The 18,540-nt window shown below is 49.2% G+C and overlaps 6 protein-coding genes across 6 annotated transcripts; 2 read left to right on the top strand and 4 right to left on the bottom strand.

Moving 5' to 3' along the window:
• Positions 1-113: 113 nt before the first annotated feature.
• Positions 114-951, bottom strand: BDV17DRAFT_244174 (uncharacterized protein). The gene has a single exon (XM_073756016.1). The coding sequence runs from the start codon at positions 727-729 to the stop codon at positions 283-285; it is 447 nt and encodes a 148-aa protein (XP_073610237.1). The 5' UTR covers positions 730-951; the 3' UTR covers positions 114-282.
• A 2,765-nt stretch (positions 952-3,716) lies between these two features.
• BDV17DRAFT_296410 (uncharacterized protein) lies at positions 3,717-4,554 on the bottom strand (the record flags this gene model as incomplete). Its single annotated transcript, XM_073763287.1, has 2 exons — positions 3,717-3,994; positions 4,479-4,554. The coding sequence occupies 2 exons, from the start codon at positions 4,552-4,554 to the stop codon at positions 3,717-3,719; spliced, it is 354 nt and encodes a 117-aa protein (XP_073610236.1).
• A 1,198-nt stretch (positions 4,555-5,752) lies between these two features.
• Positions 5,753-6,113, top strand: BDV17DRAFT_296409 (glycoside hydrolase superfamily; the record flags this gene model as incomplete). The annotated part of the gene is made up of 2 exons (XM_073763286.1): positions 5,753-5,779; positions 5,844-6,113. 2 exons carry the CDS (start codon positions 5,753-5,755, stop codon positions 6,111-6,113), a joined length of 297 nt encoding a protein of 98 aa, XP_073610235.1.
• A 1,882-nt stretch (positions 6,114-7,995) lies between these two features.
• On the top strand, positions 7,996-8,498 carry BDV17DRAFT_296408 (beta-ketoacyl reductase; the record flags this gene model as incomplete). The annotated part of the gene is made up of 2 exons (XM_073763285.1): positions 7,996-8,269; positions 8,323-8,498. The coding sequence occupies 2 exons, from the start codon at positions 7,996-7,998 to the stop codon at positions 8,496-8,498; spliced, it is 450 nt and encodes a 149-aa protein (XP_073610234.1).
• A 6,344-nt stretch (positions 8,499-14,842) lies between these two features.
• Positions 14,843-16,628, bottom strand: BDV17DRAFT_244149 (indoleamine 2,3-dioxygenase). Its single transcript, XM_073756015.1, has 2 exons — positions 16,188-16,628; positions 14,843-16,140 (listed from the first exon to the last, which is right to left on the bottom strand). Exons 1-2 carry the CDS (start codon positions 16,476-16,478, stop codon positions 14,971-14,973), a joined length of 1,461 nt encoding a protein of 486 aa, XP_073610233.1. The 5' UTR covers positions 16,479-16,628; the 3' UTR covers positions 14,843-14,970.
• On the bottom strand, positions 16,629-17,138 carry BDV17DRAFT_244143 (uncharacterized protein). Its single transcript, XM_073756014.1, has one exon. The coding sequence runs from the start codon at positions 17,034-17,036 to the stop codon at positions 16,779-16,781; it is 258 nt and encodes an 85-aa protein (XP_073610232.1). The 5' UTR covers positions 17,037-17,138; the 3' UTR covers positions 16,629-16,778.
• Between the last annotated feature and the right edge of the window lie 1,402 nt (positions 17,139-18,540).

Raw genomic sequence — 18,540 nt, 5'->3', positions numbered from 1 at the left:
CTATGAATGTCTTGACTGTATGTAAACATTCGGGTTTAAAATATGTTCTACAGTAAAACCCCGCTATAAGGAATCAATTCAGACCGCGGTTTATATTCCTTATAGCGGGGTATTCCTTATAGCGAAAATGCTCGGCCGCTTGCATGAAGATATTTTTCAGTCCTTCAGTAAATACAGTCCCTATTCAAGGGAAAAAAAGTTCTGGATATCAGTTTGATACTGATTCTGCATCTTCCTCTCCATCAATACTTGCTCGTGGTGTAGAAGTTCCCGAAGAAGAGTTTAATTTCCAGCTACTTGCTGCTCTTCATGCAAGCGTAGCTTGTAGAGTGCTTCTAAAGCATCATTTGCAGAGACCTTAGGAAGCGCTTCTAAGATCTCCTTATTATCAGATTCCTCGGCTTCTTCAGCACTAAATTGGGAAAGAATAAGAGTATCCAAATCCTCTAAATCATCAGTAACCTGTTCTTCTATCGGGTTTAGGAACTGGTCAATCTTCATGATTTCTCGGATATTGGATACTGCTAGCTGATCCAGTCCTGCTTGAAGCTCATTTAGGAGCTGAATGTTGACCATTTCCATATTGTCTTGAGTGGTCAAGGCCTTTGTAAAGCAGTTTTGAATAGCTTCGCAAGTCAGATCCACCTCCCATGCTTGAATTGCCCATCGTACAGCGTGTAAAAGTGTCATTGTGGCCACTGGATCATAGCCACGGTCAAATTCAGCCATTACATAGAGTAACCACTTGCGTTTCCAGTAAGCTTCCCATGTGCGTATGATCCCTTGATCAAGTGGCTGGTATTTTGCTGTTGAATTGGCCGGCAGCCACACAACTAATGTATTCTAAAGCTGCAAGGAGACCTCTTTGAAAGCTGCTTCATGAGCAGAGAAATTGTCCATTAAAAGAAGAACTTTTCTTCCAGTCATTTTAGCATCAAACCAGAGAAGCCACTCTTTGAAGATCTTTCCAGCCATCCAGGCCTTCTTGTTAGACCTCCAATAGCACCCAAGGTTCTCAATATTCACTCCAGCAGCTTGAAAAACGCGTGGTTTCTTTGCAGTTCCAATAATCCAGATAGGAAGGCGTTCAGAGGCGTCCATATTTGTACAGAATTGAACTGTAATCCGTGCCTTATCTTTCTTCCTTCCAGGTATAGAGCAAGTTGTAAGGCTTTAATCAGGTATCATCCTCCAATATAGGCCAGTTTCATCGCAAGTAAAGATATCCTTAGGCGAATACTGGTTTATAGCCTGGCGAATAGAATGCATCTCTATATCCACATCTATAGAGATACTGCTAGCTTCACCATGACGAGTGTTTGAAGAGATATTTCGACGGCTTTGGAAGCGACAGAGCCAGCCATTGCTGAATTGAGGCATCTCCTTTTCTGGATAGATAGACGGCCAGAATTGGCGTGCCTTTTCACGTATAAGGTCTTGAGATATTGTGATTCGAGTCTCTGCCCGCTGGATCCATTCATAAAGTGCCTGCTCAAGCTCTGGCCAGCTCTCTGCGCGGTGCCTCTTGGTATCTAACTGGTGATCTCTTGCAGTATCCAGCCAGTCAAAGTTTGAAGAGAGAATCCGTGACACGGTGGATATAGAGATCTTGTGGTTAAACACCTCTTTAAACCACTTAGATAGCTGTATGCCGGTCAAATTGGGCCTTAGCTTATGTTGAGCACGAAGGGCAGACCACTGGCGGTTTGTAATAGCAACGCGTTTTGCCATTTTTTAAGGAAGGCGGAAGAAAAGTGGAAAACAATACCTCGATATAGGGAAATTTGTATAAGAGAAGGGAAAAAAAATTGCATGTTGCGGATAACGGGGTTTTGTGCGATTTTGTATGGGGTTTTAATTTGGCACGGTGGCTGGTTCCTTATAACGGGGTATTCCCTATGTCGGGGTTCCCTATAGCGGGGTTTTACTGGTATCTAGGAAAGCGGTGTTTAGGCTAATCTCCTCAGCGTGACGTATGGAATACCAAGTTTTCGTTCACAGGTACAGGTTTGATACGGAACCTTTCTTTTCAATTCAATACCCACTCTTTTGGGCACTAGGCAGATTTTGTTTAGTGTTTTCTAGGTTAGGGTTTGGAAAACATTTTGTCAATGTCGAGGGTAGAAGGACATTTCTGGTGCCTCTGTAGCCCGTTCAAGCCAAGCAATAGCTGTGAATACTGGCAAAGTCACTGCTGTGCGGGTTGATAGCAGACGAGACTCGTACATTAATGCCCTTCTTATTCAATCACGGGGGCAATATTTGGAGGTCCCTTGTACATCCTGCCAAAATGTACGAGGCCAACTTGCCTTTCCTGAATGCCGCCATGTTCCAGGGGCATTTGGGGGAGCTTGCGGCAACTGCAAGTGGCCTGACCATGGACTTCGCTGCTCCGTACGAGATAAGAATTGGCTGGCCGTAGGTGCTGTTGGCAATGGTCAACCCCAGGGGAATAGAGGTTGCCTACTTAATGCAGATCCAGGCGAGGCAGGTGCAGCTGACAATCCAATCAACTTGGATGATGATGAAGAAGGGGGGGCTAATAACCCTATCCAGCTATAAGGTACGTACGAGTTTTCATTTGTTCGCAAGCTCAGCACCAGAACCAGCATGTCTAGTTGTACAGACCCTGTGTACAGCACCCTGGGCAAGGCTTGCACCTCTTCGTGGTACTCAGGACAAGTAACTGCTAGTCATGGTGAAACTAAGCAAGCAATTTTATGTATGTAGTTTTCTGCCGGTCCTATACTAGCGCTGACGTGAAATTTTTATTGTTGCAGTTTTGTTCTAATAGTCTGCCGTATTTCATGGTGAAACTAAGCAAGCAATTTTATGTATGTAGTTTTCTGCCGGTCCTATACTAGCGCTGACGTGAAATTTTTATTGTTGCAGTTTTGTTCTAATAGTCTGCCGTACTACTCAACTCCTGAGAACTTGACCCCTCATTGTATCTAACGAAGAACCTATCGAAAAGAGAATCACTTAGAGAATAGAGATCCTATCGGTAACAGCACCCGCTCCTTAGTAGGCTATGTGCTGGTTAGAGAGACGCCTAAAACAGCCGCCGAAGTAGCCCCTTTCGGCGGCCTTCTAACCGTCACATCAGTAAAAAAAGTTTTACTAAATTCTGAAACTAGAGATCAAGGATATAATAATATATTGTAAGGGGGCAATATGTTTGTGCTAAACTATATCGCGCCGTATGCGCATGAAGGGTTCTGCCAGATAAGGCCAGAGGAGTCCTTCTTAAGGTCCCGGAGGTCTTAAGAGGATATTCTGAGATCAAATTTAGGTATCCGATAGTCCCACGTGCCGACCTACAATTGGCGTCAAGGAATGAGTGATCGACCAAGAATTCATTCAGGTCCTGCAGCGCAGACCGCTAAACAAGGAAGCCAGCTTGATGTTGAGTAAGATGTATTGGCATGTTGCTTTCAGAGTTTAAGTGGCGAGGATATGAACTACATGCGTTAGGCCACTAGATAGACAATACATTTCAGGCAAGTGTGGGATGATAGGCGAAATTGGAGACTGACATAACGGAATGATTCAATCTACCTACTCATCAAAAGCAAACCGATCCAAAGTTACCTCGCACACCACCGAATGATAATCTTCCAGCGGCCACGTATCCTGAACATCCATCGCATCCAGCAAGAACCCCCACGCAGTGGCAACCCGCTGATCCGGCCTATACGCTGAATCAGACCGGAATATCAGGCGTTGTTTGGAAGCGGTGCAGCCGCCATGAAACTCGAGCTCGGTCCTCGGCCACTCCACAGGAACACATTTATGGATTTCAGACAGCGCATACGCCGCGCGGCATATCCGAGCGAGATGAAAAGACGGTGGAAGTGCTCGGGCTTTGGTTTATCACGGGTGGCATTGTCCTCTTCGAGCAGCCACCTGCTCTCGAAGATCTTATTCCCCGTTGCTGGCTCAGGGACGTCCTCTGCGTCTTCAGGCAAAAGTTCATAGTGAAGAAGCCATTCGCCTATGACGACTGTCTGTTAGCCGCTAATGTTTGGTAAAAGTAATCGAGGCAGGAAGTGGGTTCATACCAGAGGGTAAATATTCTGGAACACCATCCAAGTTGATCGACTCTAAGTAAGGCCAATAAAGGGATGATGCATCACAGGTGGGGTTACCACTGTCATCCAAAGGAAAAAAGGAAGTCCATATCCAAAGACATTCCTGATATCTTTAGCTTTCCCAGATTGCATGAGAGAAGGCGTAGAGTTGGAGAGAGTCCATCAATCTTGGAGTTTGGATGCCGAAGATCTAGAGAGGGAAGAATATTCGACCATGGGTGTTCTAATTCACAGTCACATTTGAATTCCCGCAAGGTTGATGGAAGCCGCGCGAGTCCAGCTGCCAATGCTGTGTCCGATGTTAGGCTGCAGACTAGAACGCAATGGACGTCATTGGTACCTACCTTGTCTACGTTCACGCATGAATTCAAGATGATCTGGTCGTACACTGTCCTGCAAGGTCAAGTGTAACCGCTGCAGGGTCAAACAGCTCTCTGCGATCTCCAACATGGCGCCGGGCCATAATGGATTATACATCCGGTCGTACAATAGCTCATCAACGCAGGTAACCTGAGGTAGCATTGAAATACTATCTGGAAAACGGGCGCGGTATGGACTAACAACCTGTTCTCCGTCCATGACACCTTGCCATTGGTCGGCGTCTTCGTTCGTTTCTGTTTCTGGTTCAAGTGTCTCATCTCGTCCCTGTGTGACTAGGGCTAACGAAAGCTTTATTCCTTCCCTCCAGGAGTTGAACAGTTTAAACAAAGAGCGTACGGCCGTCCCAAATGCCTCGTCATTGCTCGAATCGGGTTCTGTTCATGGTATCCCTCAAGTTTCACCGCTTGATAGTCACGAATGTTGTGGGGCATGATGGCTGTATACTCCAGATAGCGAACATAGGAGCGCCGACGTTGGTTTGGACCAGATGCGAGACTCTCAAGCGTCGACAGGGATATAGTTCCCTTGTGGAAAATCATCGCTCTTCAATTTAAGAGTGTGGTAAATAAGTCGCTCGAATACAGGCTGCCATTGTTGGGAGACGCGAGCGCATTTGATAAGACATAAATGGTCCTCTCCAAGGTAGAGCGCGATATGCGTCAACAGTTCTGGTGGAAGGTGAGAAGCCATGACGATGCCGAAAGAAGTACTATCGTGTCCTGCGAGAGGTCGTTCTTGCTCAATCACGGTTAAAACCCGACTGAAGGGGATGTCAAGCGTGGAATCGCAAAGACCCTCAAGGTCAAAACATTGGTGAAATGGTGACGAACTGGTAGATTGATGCTGCGATAATGTGTTGCTTCCTTTTAAATTGCACGAGGAAAAGAAAAGGGGGAACTTGAAGATCTGATGTGGAGAAGTGCCCAGTACAACAATATCGGAAATTATACGGCTAAGCCAAAAAGGCGTCATGACCTAAACAGGCATATTTCCAAGCTGACATTTTCTGAATATAATGCGAGGCTAAATAAAGCATGATAAAGGAGTTTGTAGACGTCAGCGCGTCAAATATCTGTGAGATTTAGGACAATCCTGTTTACTACCAAGTAACTGTCCATTTACTGTCCTCTCCACATCTAATCAGCCAGAGCCTGACAAGACACTAAGCCGAACTCTTTCTGACGCAGTAAGCGTACCCAGGCCAGAGCCTACTGCAATCCCCGTTCAGAGCAGGGTTCAACTCATACAGAGCCTCCAGGGGAATTCCATATTTCGTCGCCATGTCCGCGCAGTATACACCTATCAAAGTTAGAACTCGGCATAGCGGCCCGGGGAGTGTTGACCTACCATCTTCCTGCATAACGTACTCAGTACAGGTACATGGAGTTCTTTGCTACCTCGCTCATGGGCTTTATGGACCGCTTCGGCTTCGACGGCGTTGACCTTGATTGGGAATACCCTGGAGCTGATGACCGTGGTGGAAGACCTGAAGATGTGTACAACTTTCCACGAATGATGGATATTCTCAAGTACTATCTGCAAGACCGCAATCGGTACTTCGAGAAATTCGGTCTTTCGATCACCGTACCGACTTCATACTGGTCCTTGCGCTGGTTTGACCTCTCCTGGTGGGCGAAATAGGGAGCTCCATATCGGTGGGTTGAAAATAGGTGTAGCCAGGCAGGGGCTGACAATGCAGTTAAATGCAGCTGACGCCATCACATCTGCACATTCGCATTCGCTGCATCCCGCAAGGATGGTGATCAAGTCGAGGTCCCATGTCTTCAGCTATCGTCGGCTACCTTGGAGGGTTTGGAGTTGCTCGTCCTTATCAGGTCCACTTTTGCCGGCCGGCAGATTCCTCTGACACGGTATCTATCTACTTACTAGGCACTGTCTTGGCCTAGAAAACGAGGACAAGCCATTCGCTGTACATACTACAGCCCTGACGACCTCGGTCATTCTAGGCACACCAGCCATCAACATGGCCTCTGCATCATCAGCATTCACATCTGCGCCAACCCCATCCGACCCCTCTGTCTACCAAACTGGCTTCGGGAATCGATTTGCATCTAAAGCAATCACGGACACATTACCTATTGCATGCAACATGCCTGAACAACGCAATACGATGTAGTCTCCGAACAGTTGAACGGGGCCCCCTTTGTCTCATCTCACCCCGTACTTCTCTTCTGCACCCTTGGTTCTATCAAATCCGCCCGTCAGTCGTACACGGGCAGCTTAGCCGCCTCCCGCAGAACCAGGACCTCGAAGCGAACTTCAGCCCCAGCAATGACAGTGTCACATTCACTCTGCAGGATATGGGGCGCCGGTCCTTATTAGAGATGAAGTAGCTTGAGAAGTGAAAGCTATCACAGCCCTACTTTGTCTCTGCCCCTTGGGCAGACAACAATACGTTCACTGCCAGTCTACTGTTGGCCTACGCTCACTACCAACCCACGTGGGTATAACTTGGAGTTGCTTGGTAAGGGGTCGGCTATGCTGAACATCTGTGTTGTATTTCAACATTCGAGCTAACTGCCGCCTATGCAGAGTAATAAGAATGCCGAATTACTAAAGAAGAATAAATCATCATTTGGTTACATTGAGCAGATGTCGAAATTGAGACTAAATTTATGGTGCGCTCATGGGTGAGCGAAAATAATTTGATAAGTTGCGTTACAACCTCCCAGTTGTTAAATTATCGCAGGACCGTCGTTCAAATTCTCACGTGGGTATCTATCCAATTATGCGCACAGGCGGTGTTGGTGTAAGCACACCTCTGAATGGACGGTTCGTCATAGTGGTGGTGGTAGTCATCCAGATGTGGCTTGTGTAGATGTCGTGTTGTGTTGGATGTAATAAACGTCATCCAATTGAGCAGCAGCCTAATCTTGCAAGTGCTGCCAGGAAACCATCAGGTAGAAAGATGATAAACTCCCTCTACATGTCTCTGTAGATGTATTTGATGGTGAGACTCCATATTTTCACACGAGTTGCATTTGTGGTCCTGCAAGTATGATGCCTTAAAATGTCGCTCGACACTGTTTATAGTCAGAGTATTTTTTTTATTATACTAAAAGTATACCACGGGCGTTGGCTTTTTCTTAGGCTGTTCCTTCGGGGTTGTAGATTGCTCCTCCTATACTGGGGCGGTTAGCTGCTCTTCGGACTTGCGCTTTTTAGGTAGTGGAGGGGTGGTTCGGTCTTCGTCTTTAGATAGTGCAGAGTATTTCACCTCCAGCTTGACAAAACAGGCTCGTATCTCTTTGTTGGAGGACTCGGCGGCCTTGGCCGCTCGATCTCTGTATGGATGGTTCAACACGGCGCCAGAACCCTAACGTACCTCTCTCGCAGCGCGGGACGCGGCTGAAGATGTCGATGATTCTCCGCGACCAGATGTTCGGGGAGATGAGCATTGAGGACTGGGATATCGTCACGGCGCCCAAGGTCCAGGGGAATTGGAACCTCCACGAGGTTACCACGAGCCTTTCTCGATGCGTTTGTGCATTACCGCGCCAGCATGGATCTCCCGTGCACAGCGATTGATCTTGGCGCAATAGAGGGCGTCGGCTATCTGTCTGAGAACCAGGAGCTGTTGAGAAAGATGCAGGGGGCGGGGTGGAGGCCTGTGCAGGAGGTTGAACTGCTCAATGCGCTGGAGCTGGGGATGAAACCCAGCTCGACCAACACTTTCCTCCTCGGCGTTATTCCGAGCATCTCTCTTAGCAATCCCAACAGCAGTACCCGCCTGCGACGCGACGCCCGGCTAGCCGCATACTACAACATCAGCGGCGGTGCCAGTCAAGCCAGCTCGGCAACAGACGGATTGCGCGCCTTCCTGGCGCAGTCAGGAAAGACCCGAGCGCGCTCAAGTGCCCCGAGGCGGCGGAGCTGCTCGCAAGGGAAATTGGAAAGAAGTTGTTCGGTCTGTTGTTGCTTGGAAACGCGGAAGTGGATATTAATGTGAGCACGGCGGATATGGGCCTGGACTCATTGGTGGCGATCGAGCTGAGGGCTCGGTGAAAGCTTACCTTTGGGCTTGAGAATAGCACGCTCGAATGATGAGTCTGGGGACGCTGGAGGCGTTGGGGAAACGGGCGGCGGATGGGCTGATTCAGTTGCATGGGCTATAGAGGTCAATGGTTAGTGTTGGATAGAAGACAGATGTACTCAAAGTTATGATTCCAGCATTTTTTGGATATTCTACCAATCGAAGCGATCGATATAGTGCTGTGTCCAAGGGAGAAGGTAAAGAAGGCTCCAGGCCTGTATGAGTATTGCCATGTATTGTTTTACTATATTATCTTCTAGGCGGTTCAGGAACTAGTAAGTACAGAAAGCGCTCTAGTTGTCTCTTAACATCCCAACGCTTAATCCTTCACATTGCATGCAAGTGAACCTATAAACTGTCCATCAAGTCTATTGCACCCTAGCCAATGCGTAAACAAACAAGAGCTTTAAGTGCTCATACCCGCTCCCACGGCGCTTGGATCCAAGCAGGCTCCGTGGCCATCATTGTAGGTGGCTGTACCCTATGTATGAGCCTAGTGTTGTTCGCCCATGTGTCATCTACTACCGCCTATTCCGGTTCGTTGGAGAAGATTTCAGCCACTCTCTTATCAACATCCTTCAGAGCACTTATAAACCCAGCGCGGGCTCCTGGCAAGTTGCCCAGACACGCTTGACTTTGTCCGCTGTCGCAAGTTTGTCGTATGATTTGAAGATCCGTGCGAGCGCCTTGTAATGATTATTCTCTGGTGATTCGTTAGAGATGTTTTGGTGCTCCTCAAAAAATTTGAGCCCTTTCAGCGTGGAGGGTAAGTGAGCCAAGGTATAGAAGTAGCCGCCAACAACTAAGGAATTATCTGGCGTGAAGACGGCGTGCGGACATGAGGGGGTCATAACACTGATAGCTGTCAGGCAAGGTAATTGAAAGATAAAGGATGACTCACAATAGATCACCTACTCGAACCCAGCCACCTTCATATCCATTAAATTGTTCGGAACCAAGTCGTGCCAGTAAGCGGACAGCATTTATATTGGTTATGCGAGGTAAATAAACAATCTTGCGGCCATGAAGGACATACAACCACGTGAGTATTGTATCAATGTTAACATGAATTGGAGATATAGGATCCCTAGTACTCAGAAGAAGGAACTCTTTATATGAGTTAACCCAGCTAGAGTCAGTTTTTCTAATAAAAGTCTTAGTCCACAATTAGAGATTGATAGATGAGCAGGATGAGGCAGAGACGTACCAGGCTAGCTGGGTTAAATCAGACTCAATATTAGGGAGTGGGCAATAATGGCCTATCCTGTTCTCAATCAAGACAGTTCAATGCCGTTCGCGGATCCTTCCCTAGTGCTCGATGACATTTTTCAATAGATCGCTTTTCAGCGCGTTTGTCTTCCTTTGTCTTCCTCATTTATAGAGTAATCATACACATTAACTAACTTCTAAGGGTTATCCCGCATAAACTCCCAAAATGTCTCCCATGATATTTGGCGAGAACTGATTAAGCGAGTAGGAGTCTCAACTGAAAAAGAAGTGGACAAGAAAATTGCTGCTTAAGGCATTCTCTTAAGCTTTGAGAGTCGTCAATAGTGATAACATCTTCTACCGACAGTGATGGTTCGCGATAGAGAGCAGTCTCCTGTAAGGCGAATCCTTCCTTGAACCATGGAGCGCAGGATGCTTCAATGAAATCCGCTTGGTTTGGATCTAGAACTACATATCACCGTCGGGGGGCTTGCTCGATTGAGAATGGAGTATTGACAATGGTAGGTTTACTCTGCAGTCTCACACGAGCACTCACTGCTAAACGAATTCGCCGCAACGGCACTGTCTATATGGATATTAGCCTCTTTAATTAATTGTTCCAAGGCGCAGGGCACCTCACTCATCCATGTACACCCGACGGCTGCGATTCCCGATGGATTTTTCGCTCCATAACCCATCTAGGCAGCAACGCCAGGATCAGGTTCGTCTATAACCCATCGTCATGAGGAGAGGTGTTACGAATCTGAAAGCTCTCGAATTATCCCGGCCACTTGAGGTGTGGGAGATAGTACGAACAGCGCTCCGGCCTCACCAAAGCTCGTCCGGTACTAGTGTTCGACTCGGCGCCGCGGTGGATGGCGTCAGGAACCATCTCCCCTTCCATACTAAAAAATACCACATACAGAGACCAGAGCCTTGCCGCTTGGTTGCTGTGCCACGCTGTGGTATGTGGGCTGTCTGGAGCGACGTAGCCCTAGTGACCCCGGGTCTTCTAGTATCACGCTGACGGCGCCGATACATATAGAACTCGACGATAGTTGGAAGCTTTCGGGCTGGTTGCTTTTCGGACAGAGGAGCTTGTCAGTCTTTGCTGGAGACCGGCGACTATGAGTATTTATGGTTACCAGTTGGGTACCGACAGAAAGGAATCTTTCAAGAACCTTAGATTTTTCTACTAATCCAGCAGCCAACGCAAGAACGCTCCCGGGCGGGGGATAACTTCCTGTTCAAGACATTGTATAACCGTCCTGGTTTAGTATCCCCCAAGGCATCCGATTGTGCCATGAACTGTTTTGATCTCCTCCAAAACGGGGAGTTCGATATTTCTGGAATCAAACATCTGAGCCTCGGTGAGTTTCAGGATGGTCAGATCGTTATCCTGCTCGGGACGTCTATCCTTGGGACCTTCCTTGAATGGGTGATCGATTGTAATCTGCGCCAAATCTGGTATTCGCGCCAGATATAGAGGGTTTCTGATCATTGTTATGTCTGTAAGACGCCGCGCATGCTGCAGCCGTCCCGGCAGGATCCTCTGCGCATGGGGGGGGAGCTCAGATAGTAATCGCTGTGCATGTCTGAGTTGTCGCTGTAGAAGAGGAGGGGTGGGGTCGGAGCTGAGAGGCACAGACTCGTCCCTGTGTGAACTCGGGGTCCGATCCAGTTAGGTAGGTAAGTGCCACACAGCGTCGGTTCATGTTCCGGTGCGCTTGACAACGTTCGCCATTTTCAATCACCTCCGTGGACCGCAGGCGGCCGGTGGCCGCGTCGACCACATGGGTGGGTCGAGGAAATATCCACCAACGTTGACTCTAAAGTGAGCCGTTTGTCGGTCCTGGGAGATGCCAGAAACGTTCAGCTTAGGCTTCGGCCATCTTTTGGATTAATTAGGTTTGGTCATGGCACCATCTCTTGGCGGGGGAAGATTCTGTCGTCACGTCGTAGGTGGTCAAGAAGGCATACCTGACCTCGTAGACATGCCTGCAAGAGGCCAAAACATACCACCAGAGAGAAGCACCCATGCTCGTTTCTGGCTGCCTACATCGCTAGAATAGCTAGAAGCGTCTTCCAAGAGCCAGCCAGCCACCTCGTCTGCGCATATACCTCCTCGACCGACGGACCTGCACAGGTAATTTAATTTATTTGAGGAGCGCCCTTCAGCTGCCAGTCATGCGGAACCACGGCAAAGGATTCAGGGACATTCATGGGCGGCTGTGCTGTCGATGTAACTTTAGCTGGAAATACCAAGCAGATAGTCATTAGAAGATTTGCATCGGAATAACGCTGCGCGCTTCTGTACTTACGATGTTCTCGCGTACCCACTGGGGCCCCAAGTAGTCATCAACGTCAATGATATCGCCGTATACTTCCACCTTGCCCCGTGGTGTCGGTAGATCAGAGGAGACTGGCTTGAAGCGCCGATATGCTGTATTGCGCTATTCGGCCTAAAGGACGCAGAGAAGTCCGAAACCGATTTTCCAATTCCTCCTGCAAAGCCATTCGGATTTTAATCGTCAGCGCGGTATTCTTGCTTGGCGATGGATAGAATGAATCTTTCGGCATGTATCGCACCATTAAACTCCATACATATCTATTGCTAGGCCTACCTCAACTTCAGCAATCCACGGCCACGTATCTCAGCCTCACAGGCTAACAGAGGATAAAGGGTTGCATGTATTCCATAGGAATGGATACCATGGAATTACAACGGACACCATCCTCTCATGTTATGCGTATGCCTCTTGTATGTTGTATGTTGCGGCTGAAGAGGGTCATAGAATAGATCAGGAGCACTATAACGGTGCTGAAGCTCGATCTTGAGACTCCGAAGAATGAGATGGTGGGTTTGGGTTGGGTTCAGGTTTGGGCTTGGGCTTGGAAGATCTGTCGGAGATGGAAGTCATCGACTGACCAGGAATGTAGACGCGGATCTAAACTTGAACTAATCTCCGAACCCTCTCAGGAATCCGAGTAGTCACATCCCGAAGAACGGCGAGAAGGTGTACTGCCTCAGTCGTTCGAACTAACGAGGACTTCATATCGACGCGCGGTGTCTGAGCCTTCCGAGCTTCCAAAGAAATGAGGTCGAAGAAGAGTCTCCGAGAGTGTTGAAGAAAGTAGAATCTCAACAGAGAAAGCCGAGGGGCGACGGCCTTTTTATGCCCGTCTCCAGCTCCATGGTCTAGTGAAGGTTTTCCGTGGTGATTGACGGCTTGAGTTGGATGTTTACTGGGGTTATGGAAGAAAGGACAGGATTCACTGTGTTATTCTGAGATCTCGACCAGGTTCACCGTGATATCCTTGGGTCAGATAAGGAAATTCCAAGTTACAGTAGCCCTAACATTCACTTACCCCACAGCCTTCACGAAATCTGTACTTGTCTGGCTCACTATGAGTGTTGCTACAGGCCGGGTCGGCTAGAGCATTCAGCCGGAATATGCCATGCCTCCTCTACCATCTAGTGCCCACGCTGTTGGGGTCCGTACGACGTGAGACGTACTACGTCTTAGGGTAAGCAAGGCAGGGTAGGCAAGGCAAGCCATCTCCCGTCCCGCTCACCCCGGCCGAGGCCTTCAGTCCGCCATGTGGAAGTATGGCGCATATCCACCGTGAGGCTGCCATTGCGCATAGCTGAAAGAGTCGTGGAGATACCGCTCCCTCCTCACTGACTGCTTCGTAGACAGCTCATCTCAGCTCTGTCCCGGCGACAAGGTTCCAGCCATCTATTTCATCCGTCCGCTCGGGTTCGATGGGCGCGCCGTGCATCCCGAGATCTCGTACTCGTGCAACCAGAGCTTCCCTAACAATGTCTGTGCTCAAACACTTCTAATCGATGTACAACGGATGCATCGGGACTAGGTACCTACCTAGACACAACCCATGCTCTCATCAGCACGACTCACTCATCACTAAGTTACCTCAAGGTCGGGATGAGATGAGACATGCTAGGAACAGCTCTGGAGGCTGTGCACCTGGTGTTCGACTTCAGCTCGGTTAGATTAGTTCTTGTTCTTCATTCATCCTGCCCTCTTCCTGAAAAAAAAAAAAAAAAAAAAAAAAAAAAAAAAAAAAAAAAAATTTAAATAAATAAAAGGAAGAAAGAAAGAAAGGTAAATTGAGCACTCAGCCTTATCCCCTCTATCTCTCCTCTATGTCGGGTGCTTTGCTCCCTTACCCACCTCCACCTCCCTCGGCCGAGCCAGATGCGCAATTAATTGCACAGTGCAACCAACGTGGAATCGATTCTGGGGCCTGATCTCGATACTAATCTCAATTACCACCTGGATGTGATGTGCTCTGATGCGATGCGACGCGAGTGGGATTGTCCTACCTGTCTGTCTTACTCATACCCCGACGAGACGGAGAAGAGAGGACCTACCCATAATTATCTTCCCAAGGCAGCCTAAGGGAGCGCGCGATCTCCGTAAAACATAATTATCTAATAGGACAAGACAACACAGGTAGACAGCCGGAGCCTTATAGGTAGGTGCTCCTAGGTAACCAACCAACCAACCAACCAACCAGTTACCTCTACATCCATGAAACGCAAGGCTCCTGGGCAAACGAACGCACCTGATTCTAGCCAATTCCATTCTGCTTGGTTTGTGGCCAAAATAGCTGGACGAGTACTTGAGTACCTACTACACGACTAACACTACCCTACCTGGACGCTGTCGGAAGGATCGCCTATTAACAAACCGATCGGCGATACCTTCCTTAGGCTTACCCCGGTAATTCGAGTGAGATGCGGGGAATTCAGACTCGGGCTCAGGCTCATCCTTGCATGAACCATTCGAATGCAGCCCAGAACGAAATGGCCGGGATGAATATCATTGGGTAGGTGGAGTCATAAGACCTCCGCTGTTAGAATGTCGGCATTTCTCACGTCCAGGCTCTGATAACAGGAACAGTCTGATGTTTGCTTTTGCCTTTGCCAGGCGAGGATACCTGCCTGCCCAGGCGAGAGATCTATCTCCTGAGGAACTGCGTTGGCCCCGTGCAGGTCGGGGTCGAAACCACCATCAGGGGCTGAAAGCCGGGGCTGGGATACGTTTGTACGGTAAGTACGGAGCAAATCGAGGACTGAATCAGATGAGCTGCTATTAAGCTATTGAAAAAGAGTGATCGCTAACTATTCGGACTCCGTTCAAACAAATAAGTGCCGTGAATCGCCCAAGTGAAAACAAATCTACACCGGGTATTATTGCCCCGGTGCATCTACCAATGACATATTCCCCCCTCGCTGTCGGCGGCTGTCCATGTCCCTGCCAGGCCAACCACTTTTAGATCACCATCGGGCTGCTCGTCCAGTTTGCTCAATGACGCAAAGCTCGGTTCCGATGACCTCGTCTTCAACAATCGACGTGCCCACGCATCGACCATTGGCTCTCCCGTCTCGTCTCGAGCCTGCTTGAGGAACGGGATCAGTGCCGTGCCTCCTGTACCACGCAGTTTGCTTCTATCCGGCTTCTCGCCATTTCGGGCGCTCGCGCTCGCGAGGTTGAGAGTCGAGGACTGTCGCGAGGTTGATGAAGCTGTGGACCGTTCTTGTGCCTTTTGCGATGGGTTGATGATGTACCGCGACACCATTTGAATGTGTTTTGTTCTCATTGACCGGAGCACTGATAAGCACGCATCATATGCGAGACACAAGGCTTTGTCAGAACGGCGTGCCTCCACGTATTCTCGGATGTTGGCGACGGCGCTGGTGTGCTCTAAGAATCGTCGATGAGGGCCTGGCATGTAGGAGCGCATCTCCTGAATGAAACCGTGACGCGGACCAGCCGCGACCCCATTACTGCCAGACGAATCTGGCCGAGTCTCACCAGTGGGACGGTGTTCAACACCTAGAGCAATATCGAAAAATTGGATCAAGGAGCTTTGGGCGTTGCTTCCGCCGCCATACTGACGGTATTCTGCATGTCTTCCATCATCAAAGAGCAGGCCGTTCGGAAGGCCGGCATCGGCCATGTTCTTGCTACCGGCGAGGTACGGTCGGATACGGTGGTAGAACACATGAGGGTCGTTGTGCTCGTACATTCTCTCCAGCAGAGCTCCAATTTCATCAATCATTTCTGCGAGTGCCTGCAAGTATTCTGTCACGACGCGGCTATTGCCAGCCCGGGCGGCGGCGACCGCTTGCAATACCAGAGATATGGCCGGGCCACCACGGGCTTCAATGGCCACTGATATGAGATAGAACCATTGCTCGTCCAGAGAGCCGGTAATTGTATTAATGCAGGAGAGGTTGTCCAAGTCGTCTAGAGGTTCGTCTTCAAAAATTGGCTTGAAGTTCCAGAGAACCAAACCGGCGTATGTGGCGACAGGAGGGAGGTCGAGGTGGTCGCATACTTCAAGAAGTGGAACCGTCAGCTGTGGTGGAATTCTCTAGTTTCATTAGCCCAAGTATACAGTAAAGTATAGGAAAGAAATACCTCTGCTGGTGTGGATCCGCCCCAGACGTAGCCATGAAGAATGAACCCCAAGATGGAATACGCTCGTCGCCACTCTGGCTCGGTCTCGAGATACGACGTTGAGAGCATGGGCATATTATCAACGGCCTGCCGGATCCTCCTGCTCAGCAGGAGCGACTGGATGTTAGACGCGATCCATTCCCACTTGGCGTAATATCGATCCGGTAGCTGCTCAAGGGGCGGTTCTGAAGGGAGAAAGCCAGTATCTGGCGAGATGCCGTACTCCGCTGGGATTGGAATCGGAGGAAGCATTGTGGTTGTATGGAAGCGGAAAGGTGCAATTGAGAGACTGGAAACTGCCGCCCCGGTATAAATATTATCAGACACGTGCTCTCTTCAAACGGGAGCCTTGCTGTCGGCTGGATAGACAAAGAAGGTAAACGCCTTGGAGGACTGAGGCCCTCACGGCTGTCATGGACGGTTCAGGCCAGACGATAACGACAAAGGTGAGATGGGACAAAGAGGTACGCAGATGACCTCTGCGGTGGTGAACCGAGCACTCCTGCCTCGTCTCTCAATGGAGGGGAAGTATGAGGCGAGAAGACTTATTTGTCAATCTCGAAGGTCGACAGGGAATGCAATCCGCAAGGAAGAAGACCTCGATACGAGGGTGCTTGCAATGCGTGGAAATATGCTTGACGCAGCTCGGGAGCAAGGTAGGACAAGCTGCAGGAGAAGCAGGCAGCAGCAAGCACGATGATGCACACAGGAACCTGGTTTGCCACCCAAATTTGTTTTGCTAATAGAAGTCTGAGAAAGGTTCAGGAACTGAAAGTTGAAAGAAGGAGAAAGAGTGACGGGAAGAGACATTTGTAAACTCCGCAACGGGAGACAGGAATTAGATTAGCCGGCTTATCCAATGATCATGATTCGCAATGAGCAAGCCCGAGGAAAGAGAGAAAGATCGGAGCAGTTGCGAACTCTGACCAGGTGGGCCAAGTAGGAAGGCGAGCACGGGATCGTTTGCCTCCATCGTCTTTTAGAGGGGTGCAATATAGGTGACGGGCAGCGGTAGTCAAGAGAAGGGAGTTATGGGAGAGGGAATGGGGAAAGGACTGGAATGGAATATTGGGTGTTGAAGTCGCAGAGAAGTTGACTGTTTGTAGATACTTGCTACCCCGGACTCCAGACGTTGGTTACAGTCGAAGTATAGATCGTATAGATGCATGAAGACACCAGCAAGGCGTTGGGTGGAAGCGAAAGGGGTGTGCAGGCGTTGAGTGGTAGCGCAAGGACTAGAGAATGAACCGGAAGGCAGGCTGTGGGTGCAGATTCGCCTGCCCAGCCTTAAGCGAGACTTTAGCCTCTCTCGCTCTCACTCACGCCGCCCCGTTGAGTCTCCGGTGAGGCAAATCCCGTGGGTCTGGACTGCTGCCGTCCATGGTACTATTCACGTGAATGGCAACGGCTCCGGAGTCGGAGGTCAAGCAATGTCAGCGTCGGATTTTACATGCAAGGGCCGGTCTAGCTACTAAACATGGATGCTGTTGAAAGGTTCAAGTTGGAAATAGCATGAAAAAGACGGACGCGGATACTGTCAAGGGCGGAGCACACCTTCGTCTTCCAATAGTCAGCCCTAATCAATGGCGATCTACATCTATCCGTCATATGTACTTTGGTATTTTGTAAGAACTGGCAACGATAAGGACATGCTATAAGTATTTCGGTAATGAGATCAAAGAATCAAGTGCCCGATGTTGGCCCCTTCGCTCCCCCTAGCAGGCCATTGAGGAAGGTGCAATTGTGACCATCTGTTAATGAAGCAAATCCCCGATGATCTCTTGCAACATAACGTCATTTAGAGCGAGTGCTATAGACCAGCATTATAATTCTCGAGCCTCTCAACAAAGACTGCCTCAATCTCATTTGGTCCCTGTTACCGCTGTGAGCGAGTCTGCAGGGCATGGCAGGCGAGCATCAAGCGATGGGCTAGATACGGATTACCATCTCGGTTTGGGAAGTACAGGCACAAAACATTATCACCGGATGGCGAAGCTGAAGATTATGGTTCGGAAATTCGAATGTCCAAAGACTTAGGTCCTTGCCCCATCCACTCACTTTCCGATAGAGTTGACCACGGTCCCAGCCCACCAGGAAAGAGCAGTGCAGTGGCATTCCTCTACTTGCACATACATTCTCTCCGACATTCAATTGATCCGGTCATCGAAAGAACTTTGCCGTCTGGGCCACCGACTGGCCAAAGGGGATTCGGTGGGCTCGGCTCGACGACAAAGCCGGAGTGTTCGCGCCAGAGGGAGAGCATATCTCGCTAGCCGATTTGAACCTCGAATCTCGTTCTCCCCGCATTTCAGCC

The sequence above is a fragment of the Aspergillus undulatus genome, assembly GCF_047715775.1.
Source record: "Aspergillus undulatus strain CBS 261.88 unplaced genomic scaffold BDV17scaffold_92, whole genome shotgun sequence".
Classification (NCBI taxonomy): Eukaryota; Fungi; Ascomycota; class Eurotiomycetes; order Eurotiales; family Aspergillaceae; genus Aspergillus; species Aspergillus undulatus.
This window is presented reverse-complemented; position numbering and strand designations above follow the sequence as displayed.